This window comes from Myiozetetes cayanensis, unplaced genomic scaffold (assembly GCF_022539395.1).
Source record: "Myiozetetes cayanensis isolate MyiCay16 unplaced genomic scaffold, myiCay2020 scf61, whole genome shotgun sequence".
In the NCBI taxonomy this organism is placed as follows: Eukaryota; Metazoa; Chordata; class Aves; order Passeriformes; family Tyrannidae; genus Myiozetetes; species Myiozetetes cayanensis.
Genome location: NW_026087865.1, coordinates 47,121 through 65,883, shown reverse-complemented (window position 1 = coordinate 65,883; position 18,763 = coordinate 47,121). Strand labels below are relative to the sequence as shown.

Sequence of the window (18,763 nt, the reverse complement as noted above, 5' to 3'; positions counted from 1 at the left end):
ACACCTTCTAGCCCCACTGACCCCTCAGCCCCATTAACACCCCCCAGCCCCATTAACAGCCCACCAGCCCCATTAACACCCCCCAGCCCCACAGACACGCCCAAACACGCTTTGTACACCCGATTTATTGGGGAAGGGGGGGAGTGCCCAGGCCTGGGGGGTGGTGGCTGTGGGGGAAGGGGCTGTGTTGGGGGCTGTGGGGGTCCCGTCAGCGCTCGGAGCGCAGGTCGGTGGTGAGGGGGTCGTGCTGGATCGTCTGGTGCAGCATCAGCGCCAGCAGCCCCGCCCGGTTCGTCATGGCCGCCCGAACATTGCGCTCCTGCTCGAACAGCTCGTCCAGCTTGTACCACTGTGGGACAGGGGACAGGGTCAGGGACAGGGGACAGTGTCAGGGGCAGGGACAGGGACAGGGACAGGGACAGCTTGTACCTCTGGGGGGGAAAGGGGACACTGCCAGGGTCAGGGACACTGCCAAAGACAGGGTCAGGGACAGTTTGTACAACTAGGGGACAGGGGACAATGTCAGGGACAGGGACAGAGAGTGGGACAGCTTGTACCACTGGAGGGGAAAGGGGACAATGTCAGGGACAGGGACAGGGGCAGGGACAGCCTGTACCACTGCAGACAGGGGACAACATGGAGTCAGGGTCGGGGGAGTGTGGGGACAGCTTGGGGGACATGGGGACAGAACCAGTGCCACCCGTGGGAACACGGTGACACAGGGACCGCCTTGGGGACACGGGCACGTGGTGAAGGACATCGGGGTGGAGTGTGGGGTCCAGGGGACGCCGTGGGGCCCCTCCTGCCCCCCTGGTGACACCCACCACGCGGACGCGCTCCAGGTCCACCTCGGCGCGGCGCAGCTTCTCCCAGCAGTAGTGACGGTGGCACTTGCGCTTGGGCACGCGGCAGAAATCGCCCGTCAGCTCGAACACGTCCCGCACCAGGGGACACCCACACACCTCATCTGCAGGCACCTGGGGGGCACAGGGACATTGGGGACTCTGGGGACACTGGGAACACCCACACCCCTCATCTGCGGGCACCTGGGGGGTACAGGGACATTGGAGACACTGGGGACATTGGGAACACCCACACCCCTCATCTGCAGGCACCTGGGGGGCACAGGGACATTGGGGACACCCACACACCTCATCTGTGGACACCTGGGGGGCAGTGAGGTCAATGAGGTGCTGGGGGTCCCAGGAGCACCCACAGATGTGCCCTATAGTACCCATTGGGGCATCTGCCCCCTCCCACCCCCTGTGCCCACCGTGGGGTCCCAGGAGTGCTCTGGGCACAGCACCTGCCCCCCCCAGCCCCCTTTTGCCCCCCATACCCACCTTGGGGTCCCGGGAGTGCTCCGGGCACAGCACCTGCAGCCTCTTGCAGTAGGTTTTGCTCTGGGGGTTGTAAACGTCGCAGAACAGGCGGGTGGCCCTGGGGGGACACACGGGGTGATGGGGAGGGGGGCACACAGGGTGTCTGGGGGGGCACAGGTGTGTGGGGTAATCCCCCTCCCGTCCCAGGCAGCCATAACTGCCCTTCCCCTGCCCAGGGGGATCCAGGGGGCTGGAACCCCCCTCCCCTCCCCACTCACCCCTCGATGCGGGTGGGGTACATGGACCCAAAGGACGTTTGGCTCTCGTACTGCAACAGAGTGGGGGGGTCAGTGGGGTGCAGGGATGGGACCCCCAAGACCCCCTGAGGCCCTACAGAGCCCCAGTGGACCCACAGCCCCTGTAGAACCCACCCAGTGCCCCCCAGGCAGGGTCCCTCTGGACCTCCCAGCCTTCCTGGACACCCTCCATGGGGTCCCCGTGGCTTCCCAGCCCCTATGGAACCCCAAGCAGGTCCCTACAGCCCACCCAGAGGACACCAGGACCCCTATAAAGGCCCCCCAAGGCTCCCCAGTGGGGTCCCCACGTGTCCCCCAGCACCCCCCAAAGCCCAGGAACAGGATCCCTGTGGTCTCTGCAGAATCCAGGGCTGGTGCTGATCCTGGGAGGCTCCCAAAGGGTTCCCCAAGAGCCCATGGAGCCCCCAGGGTCCCGTATATCCCATGGATCCCACAGATCCCGTGGATGATCCCACAGATCCCAGGAAGCCACAGGAGCCCACAGGTTCCTGTGGCTCCCCCAGGCTCCCCCCAGACCCCAGGGATCCCCTGGAACCCCCCAGATCCCAGGATACCTTGGCGTAGCAGCGCTCCATGTGCCGCAGGGCCACCTTGGGGTTGATGGGGTGGCCGCAGGAGACGCAGAAGATCTGCAGGTCCGTGTCCTCACTGTCCCCCTCTGTGCTCTGGGGGGACACAGGGCAGTCAGGAGGCGTCCACAGGGATTAGGGGGGACACAGGGATCGGGGGGACACCCAGGGTTAAGGGGCTCAAGGACCACCAGGGGTTAACAGGTTTGGGGTGACCCAGGTGTATGTGGGGAACCCGGTGGGGGGATGAGGGAGGACCCAGGATGGGGGAGGTTGAAGGGTTTGGGGGGGGTCTCCAAACCTCCAGGAGGTGTGTGCTGGTGTTCAGGGGTCCCTGGGGGAAACTGGGGGTCCCTGGGTGCCCTCAGCTCCTCATCCTTGTGGGGTGGGTGCCCCTTGGCGTGGACACCTCGAGCTCATGGAAGGGGTTTGGGGGTCCTGGGGGGTTTTGGGCTTCAGGGGGACTTTGGGGGTCCCCCCCTCCTCATCCTCGCGGGGCGGGTGCCCCTTCACATGGGCAATGAGCCCCTCGAGCTCGTGGGAGGGGTTTGGGGGTCCCAGGGGATTTCGGAGCTCAGGGGGGTCCTGGAGGGTTTCAGGGGGTCCCCACCTCCTCATCCTCGCGGGGCGGGTGCCCCTTGGCGCGGGCGATGAGCCCCTCGAGCTCGTGGAAGCGCCGCTCCATCTCCTGCAGCCGCAGCCGCGCCTGGTGCTGCTCCCGCCGGATCCGCTCCAGGAGCCGCTTCCCGTGTTCCTCGGCCACGCACGGGCTCTGCTGCCACTGCTGGATCCGCTGCGGCAGGATCTCGTAGATCCGGCTGGGAACGGGGTGGGATGGGGTTAATGGGCACTCCAGAACCCCTTACAGGGATGTCTGGGATCCACTGCTGGATCCGCTGCGGCAGGATCTCGTAGATCCGGCTGGGAATGGGGTGGGATGGGGTTAATGGGCACGCTGGGATGCTGGGATTGAGTGTGGGATCCATCCTGGGAATGGGTGTACAATCCATCCCAGGATCCCGGGGGTGGGATCTCACTGGGCCAGCTGGGACCTGGGGAGGGGGCACCGGGGGCTGAACCGACCCCCTGGATCCTAAGGGGCTCTGCTCTGTCCTGGTCTGCTCTGTACTGGTTTGTATCACTCCACAGAGCTTGTTACTGGTCTGGACTGGTTTATACTGGTCTACACAGGTCACTACCAGGGTATGCCGGTTTATACTGGTCTGTGACAATCTATACTGGTCTGTAGTTATTTCTATCAACTTATACAAGTCATTACTGGTCTGCACTAGTTTATATGAGTCTATAAACACCATTACTGGTCTATACCACTCCATTTACCTGTACTGGTTTGTACTGGTCTGTACCTACCTGTACCAATTTGTACCGGTCTGTACCTATCTGTACCGGTTTCTACTGGTGTGTACTTATCTGTACTGGTTTGTACTGGTCTGTACCTGTCTATACTGGTTGGTACTGGTCTGTACCTATCTGTACTGGTTTGTACTGGTCTGTACTGGTTGGTACTGGTCTGTACCTATCTGTACCAGTTTGTACCGGTCTGTACCTGTCTGTACTGGTTTGTACCGGTCTGCAGCTATCTGTACTGGCCTATACCAGTCTGTACTGGTCTGTACTAGTGGGTACTCACTTGGCAGCCAGTTTGATGCCACAGGCCTCGCTGCAGTACTTGGAGGGGGGTCGGGCAGGGCGGGTGCAGCCGGGCCCCAGGCACTGGCCCAGCCCCGCGGGGTCCCGGGCGTCGGCGCGTTCGGGGTGTCCCCGGCGCTCCCGGTGCCGGGCGCGCTGCCGGTGCCGCTTGTACCGCTCCTCCTTCTGCACCAGTGGCCACCAGTTAGCACCAGTTAGGACCAGCACCTCTCCAGAGCCCTCCCTGTTGCCCCCCTCTCCCCACCTTCTTGTCCGACTTCTTCTCGCGGCGCTTGACGTGCTTGACCTTCACGGCGCGTTTGCGCAGGACGGGGTCGAGGAACGGGGCGTCCTCGGCGTCGCTGAGCCAGGGCTGTGCGGGACCGGGGACACGTCGGGGCGGGCACGGGGACACCGAGGGGACACGGGGGGGACACGCCAGGACACGCCCCAGAGCACGGCCCACGCGGGGACATGCAAGGACATGCAGGGCACGCCCCAACGTGCCAGGACGTGCCCTGACACGGTGAGCGACACTCCCAACGTGCCAGGACATGCCTGGTCACATCTAGACCACGGCCCAGCACAGGGACACGGGGGGAGACGCACCCCGACACGTCCTGACACGGAGTGAGAACGCAGCGGGTGCACCAACACGTCCTCACATGCTCAGGGCACCCCTGACTCCCAAAATCCCCCCCCGACACGCAAGACACATGCAAAAAACATCCCCTGACACGCAAAACCAGGCCTTGACATGCAAAAAACAACCTCTGACACACAAGACCAGGCCTTGACATGCAAACCCTGCCCTAGACATGCTCTCGTGGGCCTGAACACGCCAAAGGCCAGCCCAGAGAACACCTTTACATGTGAACATGCTTAACCCCCCCCACCTGCCTAAGTGTGTTTAAGCATGGCTTGGGGTGCCCAGACACACTTAAAACATGCCCTGACGTGCATAAACACGCCTAAAACATGCCTTGACGTGCATAAACACGCCTAAAGCCTTCAGGGTGCCCGACCATCCATGGAACATGCTCTGACACGTTTACACTGGGTTCAGACGTCTCTCGCTCTGCCCCAACGTGCTCTGACACAAAGCCCCCCCCAACACCAACCCCCCCACCCCAAACCCGCCTCAGTGGATGTTGGTGCTTGAGAACGGGGTCTCAACACGCTGAACATGCTGGGGAGGGGCTTGGGGTGCCCAGGAGGGCCCAGTTTTGGAGGTGCCGGGGGCAGATTGGGGTGCCCGGGGGACAGTTGGGTACCTGGGGGGGGCTGTTTGAGGGTGCCCAGGGGCAGTCCAGGGTACCCAGAGGGCAGTTTGGGGTGCCCAGGGAGTAGTTTGGGGTGCCACGGGGTTTCAGGGTGCCAGGGTCAGCTTGGGATTCCAGGGGCAGTTTGGGGTGTCAGGGGCAGTTCAGGGGTGCCTGGGGGTCAGTTTGGGGTGCCAGTGGCAGTTCAGGGGTGCCCGGGGGTCAGTTTGGGGTGCTGGGGGAAGTTTGAGGTGCTAAGGGCAGTTAGGGATGCCAGGGGCAGTCCACGGCACTTGGGAGATCAATTTGGGGTGCCCGGAGATCAGGGGTCAGTTTGGGGTGCTAGGGGCAGTTCGGGGGGCCTGGGGTTCAGTTTGGGATGCCAGGAGCAGTTTGGGATGCCAGGGGCAGTTTGGGATGCCAGGGGCAGTTCAGGGGTGCCCGGGGTCAGTTCGGGGTGCCTGGGGCTCAGCTTGGGGTGCCAGGGGCAGTTTGGGATGCCAGGGGCAGTTCAGGGGTGCCCGGGGGTCAGTTCGGGGTGCCTGGGGCTCAGCTTGGGATGCCAGGGGCAGTTCGGGGTGCCGGGGTCAGTTTGGGGTGCCAGTGGCAGTTCAGGGGTGCCCGGGGGTCAGTTTGGGGTGCCAGGGGCTCAGTTTGGGATGCCAGGGGCAGTTTGGGGTGCCAGGGTCAGTTTGGGATGCCAGGGGGTCAGTTTGGGGTGCCAGGGGCAGTTCGGGGTGCCCGGGGGTCAGTTTGGGGTGCCAGGGGCAGTTCAGGGGTGCCCAGGGGTCAGTTTGGGATGCCAGGGGCAGTTTGGGATGCCAGGGGCAGTTTGGGGTGCCAGGGTCAGTTTGGGATGCCAGGGGCAGTTTGGGGTGCCCGGGGATCAGTGTGGGATGCCAGGGGCAGTTTGGGATGCCAGGGGCAGTTCGGGGTGCCCGGGGGTCAGTTTGGGGTGCCAGGGGTAGTTCGGGGTGCCCGGGGGTCAGTTCGGGGTGCCTGGGGCAGTTTGGGATGCCAGGGGCAGTTTGGGGTGCCCGGGGGTCAGTGTGGGATGCCCGGGGCTCAGCTTGGGGGCTCACCAGGCCGTGCTCGTCGAAGGCGCCGGCGCAGAGCTCCTGGTAGAGCCGGGGGTCGAGGGGCAGCTCCTCGTCCGAGAGGCTCTCGGGGGGCCCCGGCCCCAGCTGCGCCTTCAGCAGCTCCAGGTCCCCCTCGCGCCCCCGCGCCAGCTGGGGGGGGTCAGCACTGCCAGGGACCCCCAGCACCCCCCACCACGGCACCCCCGGGACCCCCCCATGGCACCCTCAGGACCCCCTTATCAGCTGGGAGGGTTTCAGCACCCCTGGGACCCCCCCATGGCACCCCCGGGACTCCCAAGGACCCCCTTGTAGGCTGGGGGGGGTTCAGCACGACCAACACCCCCCCACGGCACCCCTGGGACCCCCTGACGGCATCTCCAGCACCCCCTTATCAGCTCAGGGGGGGTCAGCACTGCCAGGGACCCCCCCAGGACCCCCGCAGCACCCCCTCACACCAGCTAAGGGGGGTCAGCACCTGCCCAGACACTGGCACCCCCACTCCAGGAGACCCTCCCACACCACCCCCACCCTGGGGACCCACAAGGCCCCCTCTCACCCCAGGGGGACCGCAGATTTTGGGGCACCTCAACCCCCCATCCCCCATCCCGTCCCCTCCCATCCAGACCCCCCCAGCCCCAGGGCCCCGGTGACTCACCGAGGTGGGGAAGTACTTGTAGGACTCCTGTGGGGACACAGTGGGGACACGTCAGGGACACGGGACAGGGTGGTACAGGGACAGGGAACACGTCAGGGACATGGGATAAGGTGACACAGGGACACAGGACACGTTGGGGACACGTCAGGGACATGGGACAGGGTGACATGGAGTCATGGGAGCAGGTGACACAGGGACACGTCAGAGACACAGTGACACAGAACCACACCAGGGACAAGCTGGGGACACACTGGGGCCACCCCAACCCCTCCAACCCCCTCCCCAAGACCCCCAAACCCCCCCTGACACTGAGCACACAACAAGCACACGCCGAGCACACACAGACAACATGTGAAGGACTCACCCCACGCCAAGACCACGCTCAGCACACATCACTGACCCCACAGAACACGTGACCATGCCAAGCACATGCTGAGCTCACGCCAACGTCACATCAACACCAGACTACGGTGACACCGAGCACGCGCTTCAGCCATGCCAAGAACACACCAAACACATGCTAAGGACACGTACCCAGCACACACAGGCCCCACACCCAGCACCTGCTGGGCACACACTGAGAACACGCTAAGGACACGCCAAGCACACGCCAGGCCCACGCCAAGCCCCGCTCACCCGGGCCCGCAGCTGGCACTGCCGCAGGCGGCACTTCTGGCGGATCTTGTTGGGGCCCCCGAACTTCTTCATGTCCCGGCAGAAATCGCACTGCCCGCAGTCCTCGGGCCGGCGGCACGCCTCGCACTCCCCGCACATGCGGGCTGAGCGCTTGATCTGGGGGGCACAGCCAAAATCACACCCCAAATCACACCCCAAATCACACCCAGGGACGCCCCTGCCTCGCACTCCCCACATGTGTGGGCTGAGCACTTGATCTGGGGCACAGCCAAATCACACCCCAAATCACACCCCAAATCACACCCAGGGACGCCCCTGCCTCGCACTCCCCACACATGCGGGCTGAGCGCTTGATCTGGCGGGGCACAGCCAAAATCACACCCCAAATCACACCCAGGGATGCCCCCACCTCACACATCCCACACGTGTGGGCTGAGTGCTTGGTCTGGGGGGGGCTCACACCCCCCAAAACCCACCCAGGTGGGACGCAGGCACCTAGAAGGGGCTCAGAGGTCCATCCCCCAAAGCACTCCATATAGGGAACCCCCAAATCTGCACCTTAAAGGACTGGGGCACCCCTGGTGTCCCCCACACCACAGGGTGCCTCCCGGTCTGGGGCTCCACCTTGCTGGTCTGGCCCCAGGGCCACCCCCAGGACCCCCCAAGCCCACCTTGGCTGCCCGGCCCTGCTCCAGCTCCTGCCCCTTGGCCCCCTCGTGCTCCTTCTCCCGCCACTTCTTGTGCCGGTACCGGATCTCCAGGGACGGGTCCTTCTCTGGGAGGGGGGGAAAGAAGGGGGATCAGGGGGACCCTTCATTCACCCCCAGCCCCCCCATCTGCTGCTGTCACCCCATCACTGAGGGGCCTCGATGTCAGGGACCCCCATTTCCCCTTTCAAACCTTTCAGCCCAGATCCCCCAACCACAATCCTGGCAGCAAGGACCCCCCAGAATGGAGGGGCTCCTCCCTCCAAAACATACCCAGGTGGTCAGGACCCCCCAGCATCCCTCCCCAAACCCAAACCTCCCCTCTGACCCCCCCCAACCAGCTTCTCAGCCCCTCCAAACTCCCCTCACCGCAGCACTGGTGGCAGTGCCAGCCCGGGGTGGCCCCCCAGCCCCCTCACCGCAGCACTGGTGGCAGTGCCAGCCCCAGATGGGTCCCCCAGCCCCCTCACCGCGGCACTGACGGCAGTACCACTCCCGGATGGCCTTGGCCATGCGCTCGGTGATGTTGATGCAGTCCCCATGGAACCACTCGTTGCAGTTGTCACACCCGCTGTGGATGGGGGAGGGGGGAACACATCGAGACCCTCAGCTGGGGAACCCCCCCGAGGGTTCCTCCATCCCTCCCACCCCAAGGGAGCCCCCGCTGCCCCCCCTTCAAGGGATCCCCCAAGAGACCCCCGGAGCCCCCAACCCCCACCCCGAGAGGTATCCGCTCTCCCCCAGCCCCAGCCCTGAGGCCCCACCGGGGTCCAGAGCCCTCCACAGCTCCCCCAACCCCCTGACAGGAGCCCTCACTCCCCCACCCATCGGGAAGCAGTTGGACCCCCATCTCCCCTCGCATCACAGAGCAGTCGATGTTGGGATCCCCCCCGTTCCTCCCTCACATCACGAAGCGTTTGGGGACCCCCCCAAACCCCCCCATTCCCACACTCCCCCCTCACATCATAAAACAGTTGATGTCGGGCTTCCTGCACACGCAATAAACCGGCGCGTTCTCCTCCCCGCCCGGCGCCGCCTCCGCGTCCGAGAACTCGCTGTCCTGGAGGGGGGGGCAATGGCGGGGGGCGCCGGGTCACGGCCGGGGATCACACTGGGGCCCCCACAGCCCCCTCCGGACCCTCAGCCCCCGCCACAGATTCTCCCCCAGCCCCCATCCCTCTCCAGCCCCCACAAAGACCCTCCTAAACCCCCCAGAGCTCCTCCGCTCCCCCCACCATCGCTGCCGCCACCGCCGCCACCGAGGGACCCTCCGGGCCAGGCCCCGCCGCGGCCGGAAGCGAAGGGCGTGCCCGACTTCCGCTTCCGCCTGAGGTCGCGCCCGCACCCAACATGGCGGCGCCCATAGAGGGCAATGGCGGCGGCTGCTGGGGGCCGCCATGTTGGGGGAAGTGTTACCTGCGCCCACCACCGCGGGGCCCCAAAGAAACACGTGAGAGGTGACGGTGATGGGGGTGACGTTTATTGGGGGACATGGGTGTGTTGGGGACGTGGGGGGACATTGGGGGACATGGGGGGTTGGGGACGTGGGGGCAATTGGGGACATGAGGGGCAAGTGGGGGCAATTGGGGACATGGGGGCAATTTGGGACATGAGGGGAAATGGGGACACAGGGACATCGGGAGACATGGAGGGACATGGAGGGACACGGCGGGGGATGTTGGGGACATTGGGGACACGGGGATGTGGGGGGGACATGGAAGGACATTGGGATATGGGGGACATGGAGGGGGACAATGAGGGATTGAGGGGACACGAGGACATGGGGGGACACAGGTGACGGGTGACACGCAGCTGGCACAGGTGTCCCACAGGTCACACGGCTGCCTCACAGTTGACGTGCAGGTGGCACAGGTGACACACAAGTGGCACACAGGTGACACAGCTGTCCTGTAGGTACCACACAGGTGCCTCACAGGTGACACAAGTGACACACAGCTGCCACACAGGTGCCCAGGTGTCCCGCAGGTCCCTCCTGTCTCTTCTTCTGTCACTCCTCCCAGGGCAGCTGCAGCTGCTGCAGCTCCTCTGCCAGCCTGGGGGGTGGGGCCAGGGGTGGGTGTGGCCCCAGGGGGCCCAGGTGTCACGACCACACCTGTCCCAGGTGGGGTCACACCTGTCCCGGGTGGGGTCACACACCTGTCCCAGGTGGGATCACACCTGTCCCAGGTGGGGTCACACACCTGTCCCAGGTGAGGTCACACACCTGTCCCGGGTGGGGTCACACACCTGTCCCGTCGCTGAAGGTCCAGCTCCCGCCGGCCCAGCTCCACCTCCAGCTGCTGCCGCGCCCCCTCCTGCTCCTGCTCCACCAATCGCCTGCAGGGCGGGGGCCAGGTGTGGGGCGGGGCCAGGTGTGGGGGCAGGGGCCAGGTGTGTGGGCGGGGCCAGGTATAGAGAGGGTCAAGGTGTGTGGGGCAAGGCCAGGTGTGGGGGCAGGGCTGGGCACTCACACGGCCTCGAGGCCTTCTGGGCCCAGCTGCTCCTCCAGCTCCATCAGGCACCGCTCTGTGGGGGCACGGGGGTTGGGTCAGCCCGAGGGGTCTGGGGGGCTCAGCAGTCTGGGGGGGTCACTCAGGTGTTGGGGTCTCACCCAGGCTCAGCAGCTTCTCCCGTGTGCTCTCCAGTCGCACCAGCTCAGCCTCCAGGTGGGCCGGGGCCTGCGGGGGGGCACAGGTGTGTGGGGGGCACAGGTGTGTGTGTGGCCTCCCCAGGTGTGTGTGTGACCCCCCAGGTGTGTGGGGGCACCCCAGGTGTGTGAGGGTGACCCCAGGTGTGGGGGTGACCCCAGGCCTCACGTGCGTGTTGCGCAGGCGCTTGTGCTCGTCTATGATGGCGTCGAGCTCCTGCCAGAACTCCCACCTGAGGGGGGTGACACACAGGGGTGACACAGGGATCATGTGACCTGTGTAGATCACCTGGCGCAGCTGCCAGCCCACCTGTGTCCCTGACAGGATTGCCCACAGCCACCTGTGTTCCCAGACCCACCTGTGTCTCCCCAAACCCACCTGTGTCCCCCAATGTCCCACCTGTGTCCCTCCCACACCCACCTGTATCCCACCAAACCCAGCTATGTCCCTCAAGGTCCCACCTGTGTCCCTCCCAGACCCACCCATTTGCCCCCAAACCCACCTGTGTCTCCCAAGGCCCCACCTATGTCCCCCCAGCCCCACCTGTGTCCCCACACCCACCTGTGTCCCCCATGCCCACCTGTGTTCCCGGCGCAGGTGCCGGAGCTGCTCCCGCTGTTCCCCTGCCCCCTCCAGGCCCTGCTGCTGCTCCAGGCAGAGCCCCCGGCGCCTGTGGGGGCACCAGGTGTGTTCTGAGGTCCCGTGGGCAAAGGTGGGGTCGGGGGGGGTCACGGGTGTCCAGGTCCCCCCACTCACCTCTGACCTTCAGCCTCCACCTGCTTCCCGTGCAGCCGCACCGCCCGCAGGGAGTCTGAGGGGGCCAGGGGGCAATGGGGTCAGGGGGTGTCAGGGATCAGGGGGAATCCTGGGGGGGGTCAGGGGGATCACAGGGGTTGAAGGGTCAGGGGGATCACAGGAGTTGAAGGGTCTGGGGAGGTCAGGGATTTCACAGGTGTCAGGAGGAATTAAGGTGGGGTTTGGGGGGGTCAGGGAGGATCAGGGGAGCATTGGGGGTGGGCCAGAGACCTGCCCCCACCCCAAAGGCCCTGAGGCCCCTTGTCCTCACCCTGCACCTGCTGCCAGAGCCCCTCCAGTGCTTCCTCGTGCTGCTCCACTGTGGGGAGTGGGGGGTGGGTCAGCTGGGACCAGGGACCCCCACAGCCCTCCGTGTCCCCCCACAGCCCTCAGTGACAGCCCCAGGCCCCTAAGTGACTCTCTTAGCGTCCTCTCCAGACCCTCAATGACCCTCCCACACCCCTCAGTGATGCCCCCACACCCCACAGTGTCCCCCCTCCGTGTGACTCACACTGCTCCACGTGCTGGCGCAGCCCCTCACTGTGGCCTTGTGCCTCCTCCAGCTCCTTCTCCGTGGCCTGACGGGCTGTGGGACATGGTGGGATGGACAGAGGGACACGTGGGACATGGGGGGACACGGGGGACACAGGGACATGGTGGTCCCTCCACTCACCGCTCTGCAGGCTGTGGATCCGTCTCAGCAGCATCTCGAGCCGTGGGACCCCCCCTGGGGGATCTGGGGGGAACTGGGCGAGACACAGGGACAACGTATCCCTCGGGGACACTCTGGGACCCCTTGTCCCTGGGGCGGGGGGACACAGAGACACACGGGGGTCTCGGGGGGTCCCGGCCACAGAGCCCCTCACTGCGCGGGTCCGTGTCCATCGCTGCAGCCTGGGGGGACATGGGGGCACACGGGGGGACATTGGAGGACATGGGACAACATTGAGGGAACACAGGGGCACACGGGGGGACATGGGGAGACATTGGGAATGTGGAGGGACACAGGGACATGGAGGGAACACAGAGGAACCCGGGGGCACATGGGGGGACACAGGAACATGGAGGGGACATTGGGGAACATGGGGGACTATGGGGGGAGCCATGGTGGGGCCATGGGATGGTGGCAGTGGGCGCTGGGCTGTCCCCTTGTCCCCCTCTTTGTCCACCCTTGCCCACCCTCAGCCCCATTTTCTCTCACGTTTCACCATTTCTGCCCCTCTTCCCTCCCTCTGCTCTCCCTTTTCCCCTCTTTTCTCCCGGTTCTCCTCATTTCTGTCACCTCCTTCCTCCAGTTCCTGCCTCCTCTGCCCCTTCTGTCTCTGTCTCCCCTCTCTCCAGTTCTGTCCCCTCTCACCTCCATTTTCTGTCACCTCCCCCCTCTTTCTTATCCCTTTTCACCCTTTTTTCACTCTCCTATTCCTCCAGTGTCCCTTTTTGTCCCCCCTCTCACCTTCTGCAGCTTTTTCAGCTCCTCACCTCCCTTCCCCTCATGTTTTCCCGCCTTTTTTTGGTCCCATTTTCCCGCCTTTCCCCCTCACGTTTTCCCGCCTTTTTCTCCATCACGTTTTCCCCTCATGTTTTCCCGCCTTTTTCCCCTCACATTTCCCCCCCTTTCCCCCTCACATTGTCCAACTTTTCCCCCTCATGTTTTCTCACCTTTTCCCCCTCACATTTTCCCCTTTCCCCCTCACGTTTTCTCGCCTTTTTCCCCTTTCCCCCTCACGTTGTCCTACCTTTTCCCCTTGTTTTCCCACCTTTTTCCCCTCAAGTTTTCCCACCTTTTTCCCCTTACATTTCCCCCTCTTTCCCCCCACATTGTCCTACCTTTTCCCCTCACGTTTTCCCGCCTTTTCCCCTCATATTTTCCCACCTTTTTCCTCAAGTTTTCCCACCTTTCTTTGTGTTTTCCTGCTTTTGTCACATTTTCCCACCCTGTCCCCCACATTTTTCCCCTTGCGTTTTCCCACCATTTTCTGTCCACTTTTCCCCTGCCTTTCTGTGCCCTTTCCCAGCCCTTTCTGTCCCCACTTTCTTTCCCTTTTTCACACCCAGTCACCTCTCCCAGTGTTCTTCCCTCTTTTCTGTCCCCTTTTCCCTCCATTTCTTGTCTCCTTTCCCATCTCTTTTGTCCCTTATTGCGTTCCATTTCATGTCACCTCTTCCAACCTTTCCTGACATTTTCTCACCTTTTCCTGTCATTTTCTGTCCCCCTTCCCTCTCTTTTCTCTCCGATTTTCCCTCTATCCTTTAAGTTCTTACCTACCTTTTCTGTCAGGTGTTTCCACCATTTTCTGTCCCATGTCCCTCCCATTTTCTGTTCCCTTTTCCCCCTCCTTCTCTCACCCCTGTTCACGTTCCCTCTCCCCCCTCCTCTCCCCCCTCAGGACGTGTCCCCCCTGTCCCCTCGACTCAGGACTCTTCCCTGTGGTCTCAGTGTTTATTGTCAGCCCTCGGGCTCGGCCCCGTCGGGGCGCGCGGGCGCGGCGCAGAACGGTGCCGGGTAGCGGATGAACAGCCAGTCCTCCTCCTTCTTGAGCCAGCGCAGCAGCTTGGTCAGCACCGCGATGGCTCCTGCCTTCGTCACCAGTGGGCTGAAGCAGCTGTACAGCTCGAATTTGCTGGTCACCTGCGGGAACCCGCGCCTGTTAACTCTGGGACCTGCTGATGGCAGTGCCAGCAAGCACCTGCTAACTCTGGGACCTACTGACAGCGCCCACAGTGAGCACCCATTAGCTCTGGAAACTACGAGAGTGCTCACAGAGAGCAACCCCCATTAACTCTGGAGCCCACTCACAGCAGCACAAACGTGCACTCCCTGTTAGCTTTGGGATCTACTGACTGTGCCACATACCCACAACTTCAGTAACCCTGGAACCTGCTGAGAGAACTGTGAGTGAACGCTGATAACTCTGGAGCCTCCTGACTGTGAGCACACCCTTCTCAACTCTGGAACGTGCCGACAGCTCCGCCCCTGCAGCTCACCCAGGCCAGGAGCGTTTCCTTCTCGGCCACGTGGTAGAGCAGGCGGAGGGGCCGGTGGGGGCTGTGCACGCGGCTGTGCAGGTAGTGGTACAGGTCGAAGAGCCGGTGCTGCTCCTCCTCGCTGGTGTAGGGCTCCTCCAGCTCGGGGCTGCAGGTGGTGGTGGGGGACATGGGCGTCAGGTGAACACCGGGGACACCCCCGCCCCCCTCCCCAGTTCTGGGGTGCTTCTCCCCCTGCACACCTGGTGAACTGAGGCAGTTGCTGCATCTCCTCGGGCCCCTCCAAGGGCTTGTAGAGGAAGTGCCGGAGCTCCGGGGCGCCAGCGCGGGAAGGGCCGTACCCCGCGCCCCCCCGCACGGCCGCGCCGAGCTCCGCCAGCCAGCCCTGCGCCCGCAGCGTGTCCTCCAGCTGCCGCCGGCACGCGGCCGCCGCGTAGAAGCCCTCCGCTCCGTGGACAGCAGGATCAGCGTCACGCCCTCCTCCTCCTCCTCGCCCAGCCGCGCCGCGTAGGCGTAGAAGTAGCCGTCGGGGTTGAAGCGGGGCAGGCACACGGGGGTCCACACCTCGCCCGCGCCCGCCCCGCCGCCCAGCAGGTTGAGGAGCAGGTGCAGGTCGCTGGCACAGAGCCGCCCGCCCTCGGCCAGCGCCCGCTGCCGCGCCGCCGTCACCAGGCGCCCGTGGGCCGCCAGCACGGCCAGGGCGGGCGCGGGCGGGCGGCGGCGGCGGCGCGGCGCAGGGCCCCGGACACGGCGCGGCGCAGCCCCGGGCAGGGGCAGGCAGCGAGCGGCCCCCAGGAGCAGCCGCCCGTCCGCCGCGGCCCCGCAGAGCAGCCGGTCCAGCACGGCCTCGGCACCTGCCAGCAGCCGGCGCAGGTCGAAGCCGCGGCGCCGCGCGAAGACGCGGGCGATGCCCCCGCGCGTCAGCAGCGACAGGATCTGCTCGTGCACGAACGCCAGCTCCCGCCGCAGCTGCGCCGCCGACTGCCGCGTGCGGGACACCGACACCAGCAGCAGCGGGCCCCGCTGCTCGAACACCAGCGTGCGGTCCTCTGGGGGAGAGAGGACAGAGGGTCATCAGGGGTAGGGAGACCCAGAGTGTGACATGACGCTGGGGACACCCCAGGGAGGTTTGGGTGATGGTTGTTTTGAGGGGAGCCAGGCGTGCCCACACAGGTGTTGTTTTGGGGGGGAAGGGTGTTGGTTTTGGGGTGTGGCTGTACCAAGGAGGAGGCCTGGGGGGAATGTGTTTTGAGGGGCTGGTTGTACTTGGGGGGGCTGTTCTGGTGGATTCAACTGGACTTGGGAAAGGTTGTTCTGGGTGGACTCCTGTATTTGGCGGGTGTGTACTCAGGGGGCTGTTTTGGGACAGTGTGGCCATACCTGTGTGTGGTTCTTTCAGGGGTACCCTGGGTGGGCCTGTGTGAGTTTGGGGTCCCATGTCCCTCCCCCTGCCGTGTCCCCCGTGCCGTACCGGAGCAGATGGCGCGGATGGCGTTGCCGCCGCTCTGGATGAAGGACACGAGGGCCATCATGACGCCCATGGTGGCTGCCAGCGCCTCCTCGTTGCCGTGCCGGGAGTAGATCGGCTTCCCGGCCTCGCTGAGCACGAACACGTGTTTGCGCCGCGCCCGCCAGCCCGCGGCTGCCACATCCTCGTCCGCCCCGCGCCGCCCGCCCAGGGCTGATGTGGCCGCTGCCGCTGTCACCGCCGCTGTCACCTCCTCCTCCTCGTCCCCAACAGGGACGCACCCTGGGGACGTCACCACCTTTTTCTCCTCCTCCTCCTCATCCCCAACGGGGGAACACCCCGGGGACGTCACTGCTGCTGTCACCTCCTCCTCACTGGGGTGACGCTCTGACGATGTCACTGCCACTGTCACCTCCTCTTCAAGCCCAACAGGGGGACACTCCGAGGACATCATTGCTGCTGTCACCTCTTCCTGCCCCTCACTGGGGTGACACCCTGGGGACGTCACTGCTGCCACTGCTGCCGTGTCCTCATCTGTGCTGTGCTGCCTGCCCGGGGCCAATGTGGCCTCTGCCACTGTCACCTCTTCCCGCTCCTCACCGGGGTGATACCTCAGGGATGTCACTGCCGCTGTCACTGCCACTTCTTCCTCCTCCTGCTCCTCACTGGGGTGACATCGTGGAGACCTCAATGCAATGGTCACCTCCTCCTCCTCCTCACCAGGGTGACCCCCTGGGGACGCTGTGGCTGCCACCTCTGTCGGTGCCACTGCCTTGTCCTCATCCCCACTGTGTCGCCCACCCGGGACGTCACAGCCGCTGCCACCTCCTCTTCCTCACCAGGGTGTCCCCCCAGGGACATCGTGGCTGTCACCGCCGCTGATACCTTGTCCTCCTTGTCCTGCCCGCCGTGGTGACACCCCAAGGATGGTCCCCACCAGGTTGGTCCTCACCACACCTGTGACAGGCAGGGGGCGCTGGGGCGGTGCCCGAAATCCTGGGTGGCCACGCCCCTCTGCAGAGGCCTCACCAGGGTGGGGCTCAGGGGTCCCGGGCTTGGGGGTCCCGGTGCTGCTGCCGCTGAGGCACCTGCAGGATGGGGGTGATGAAGGGGCGGGGCTCCTCGGGCCACGCCCACAGACATTAACCACGCTCCCCCCATGCCTCCAGCCCAACCTGGAGGGCCCCACCCACCGGGGGGTCTTCCCACCAGGCCACGCCCACGGGAATCAGGCCACGCCTCCTTAAACAACAAGCCACACCCCCCACAGAACCCCACCCAGAGCACGCGGTGCCCACACGTGGCCACGCCCCCGGCCGCAAAACCACGCCCCTGGCTGCTCTAAGACAGACCCCCAGAGAGGTCCCGTAGCCACGCCCCCAGAGACCACCACCAATCCCACAGCCCCGCCCACAGAGGCCTAAAAGCCCCGCCCCTCGACAAAGCCCCGCCCCTCACCACAGCCCCCTCCGGAGCGTCACCCCTGGCCTCCTCGCCCTGGCCCTGCTCCCCCGTGGCCCCGCCCCCTCCGCGCGCTCACCCTCCTGCCGGGGGCGGCCCTGCTCCCGCCGCCGCCGCCGCTTCGGGGCCGCCGCGCCGCGCTCCCTCGTGACGTCACCGCGCCGCCGCGCCCGCCAATCAACGCGCGGCGCGGGGGAGAGAGGGCGCGGCCGCCGCGCGCCGACCAATCAGCAAGGGCGGGGCGGGGCCTGGGGAGGCCCTTCTGGTGGCTTCCCCAGTGACGTCACGGGGGGCGGGGCTGCCGCACCAAGAGCCGCGTGACCGGGGGGGACCCCTGGACCCTCAAGGGGCCATAGGGACACCCCCAGGGGTCTGTGGGGGCCGTAGGGGACCATTCAGAGGCTCCCTGGGACACCCCAAGAGGCTCTGCAGGTGCCGTGCAGACCCCACCCCAAGGTCCCACAGGGCCTATAGGGCATCCCAGCTGAGCTGTGGGAACCAAGGGGACATCAGGGGTGCTGTAGGGGCCCCCAGAGGTTCTGTAGGCCCCCCAGAGGTGCTTTAGGGGACCTCACCCAGCCACAGCAGCTGTGGAGTCCATAAGGACTCACAAAATCCCTAGAGGGGCTTCAGGGAGCCCTCACAGAAGCTCTGTAGGGTCTGTTGAGCCCCCCAGTCCACTACAGGCACCAGAGGGACCCCAAAAAGCCCCACAGAGCCCCTAAAGAGCCCCCCCCCCAGATGATACAGGGTCTCTAGGGACTCCTAAAGGTGCCATAGGCACCCCTTGGAGCAGATTTAGCCCCCCCAGCTCGGGTCCAGCCCAGGGGTGGGGTTTAACCCGGGGGAGGGGCCTGGGGGACTAAAAACCCCCTGGTCCCCTCCATCTGCTGCACAGCTGGGACCCCCCAGGACCCCAATGGCTCCTCCACCGCCCCTCACCCATCTTAGCCTGGCCCGGGGGGTCCAGGTGAGAGGGGAAGCCGGGGGGGGGATGAGTACCAAGGGGTTGTGGGGGCGGTGCAGGAGTTGAGAGGGGTCCCTGGGGGCTCAGGGAGCCCTCAGGCATCCGGGGCGGGGTGGGGGCACGAGGGCTGAGTGGCACTTCCTGCCCCCGGAAAGGGGAAGTGAGAGCAGGGCCCGGGGCTGTGGGGGGGCCCACGGGAGTTTGGGGAGCTCGGGAAGGAGCTCAGTGGGAGGCCCAGGTGA

The 18,763-nt window shown here is 65.1% G+C and overlaps 3 protein-coding genes across 5 annotated transcripts; all 3 read right to left on the bottom strand.

The window, feature by feature from the left end:
• Window positions 1-110: 110 nt before the first annotated feature.
• CXXC1 (CXXC finger protein 1) lies at window positions 111-9,564 on the bottom strand. Of its 3 annotated transcripts, none has more exons than XM_050337324.1 (15): window positions 9,433-9,564; window positions 9,160-9,257; window positions 8,668-8,768; window positions 8,162-8,265; window positions 7,491-7,646; window positions 6,855-6,881; window positions 6,203-6,349; window positions 4,124-4,231; window positions 3,860-4,044; window positions 2,819-3,026; window positions 2,194-2,304; window positions 1,601-1,650; window positions 1,344-1,440; window positions 825-977; window positions 111-349 (listed from the first exon to the last, which is right to left on the bottom strand). In XM_050337324.1, the coding sequence occupies exons 1-15, from the start codon at window positions 9,559-9,561 to the stop codon at window positions 209-211; spliced, it is 1,815 nt and encodes a 604-aa protein (XP_050193281.1). In that variant the 5' UTR covers window positions 9,562-9,564; the 3' UTR covers window positions 111-208. The 3 variants fall into 3 exon arrangements, with proteins under 3 accessions (XP_050193281.1, XP_050193283.1, XP_050193284.1); XM_050337326.1 differs by having other exon boundaries at window positions 6,203-6,238; XM_050337327.1 differs by lacking the exon at window positions 6,203-6,349.
• A 216-nt stretch (window positions 9,565-9,780) lies between these two features.
• LOC126651441 (synaptonemal complex central element protein 1-like) lies at window positions 9,781-13,146 on the bottom strand. The gene is made up of 10 exons (XM_050337329.1): window positions 12,314-13,146; window positions 12,152-12,226; window positions 11,912-11,959; window positions 11,602-11,656; window positions 11,426-11,515; window positions 11,014-11,077; window positions 10,809-10,875; window positions 10,669-10,723; window positions 10,445-10,534; window positions 9,781-10,251 (listed from the first exon to the last, which is right to left on the bottom strand). Exons 1-10 carry the CDS (start codon window positions 12,744-12,746, stop codon window positions 10,206-10,208), a joined length of 1,023 nt encoding a protein of 340 aa, XP_050193286.1. The 5' UTR covers window positions 12,747-13,146; the 3' UTR covers window positions 9,781-10,205.
• Window positions 13,147-14,066: 920 nt separating this feature from the next.
• On the bottom strand, window positions 14,067-16,693 carry MON1B (MON1 homolog B, secretory trafficking associated). The gene is given in 5 exon segments (XM_050337328.1): window positions 14,067-14,269; window positions 14,626-14,773; window positions 14,868-15,072; window positions 15,075-15,674; window positions 16,097-16,693. Coding segments are annotated over 5 exon segments (1,587 nt in total). The 5' UTR covers window positions 16,548-16,693; the 3' UTR covers window positions 14,067-14,086.
• Between the last annotated feature and the right edge of the window lie 2,070 nt (window positions 16,694-18,763).

Bases quoted from the DNA above. Each gene is read 5' to 3' on its own strand.
- CXXC1 (XM_050337324.1), bottom strand. From the start codon at position 9,561: ATGGGCGCCGCCATGTTGGGTGCGGGCGCGACCTCAGGCGGAAGCGGA. The intron at 9,258-9,432 runs GTGGGGGGAGCG...CCCCCCCTCCAG, and splicing joins CGGCGGTGGCGGCAGCGATG to GACAGCGAGTTCTCGGACGC. The intron at 8,266-8,667 runs GTGAGGGGGCTG...CCCCCCTCCCAG, and splicing joins GTACTGCCGTCAGTGCCGCG to AGAAGGACCCGTCCCTGGAG.
- LOC126651441 (XM_050337329.1), bottom strand. From the start codon at position 12,746: ATGGCTCCCCCCATAGTCCCCCATGTTCCCCAATGTCCCCTCCATGTT. The intron at 11,657-11,911 runs GTGAGGACAAGG...TGGCCCCCTCAG, and splicing joins GCTCTGGCAGCAGGTGCAGG to ACTCCCTGCGGGCGGTGCGG. The intron at 10,535-10,668 runs GTGAGTGCCCAG...CCCGCCCTGCAG, and splicing joins CCAGAAGGCCTCGAGGCCGT to GCGATTGGTGGAGCAGGAGC.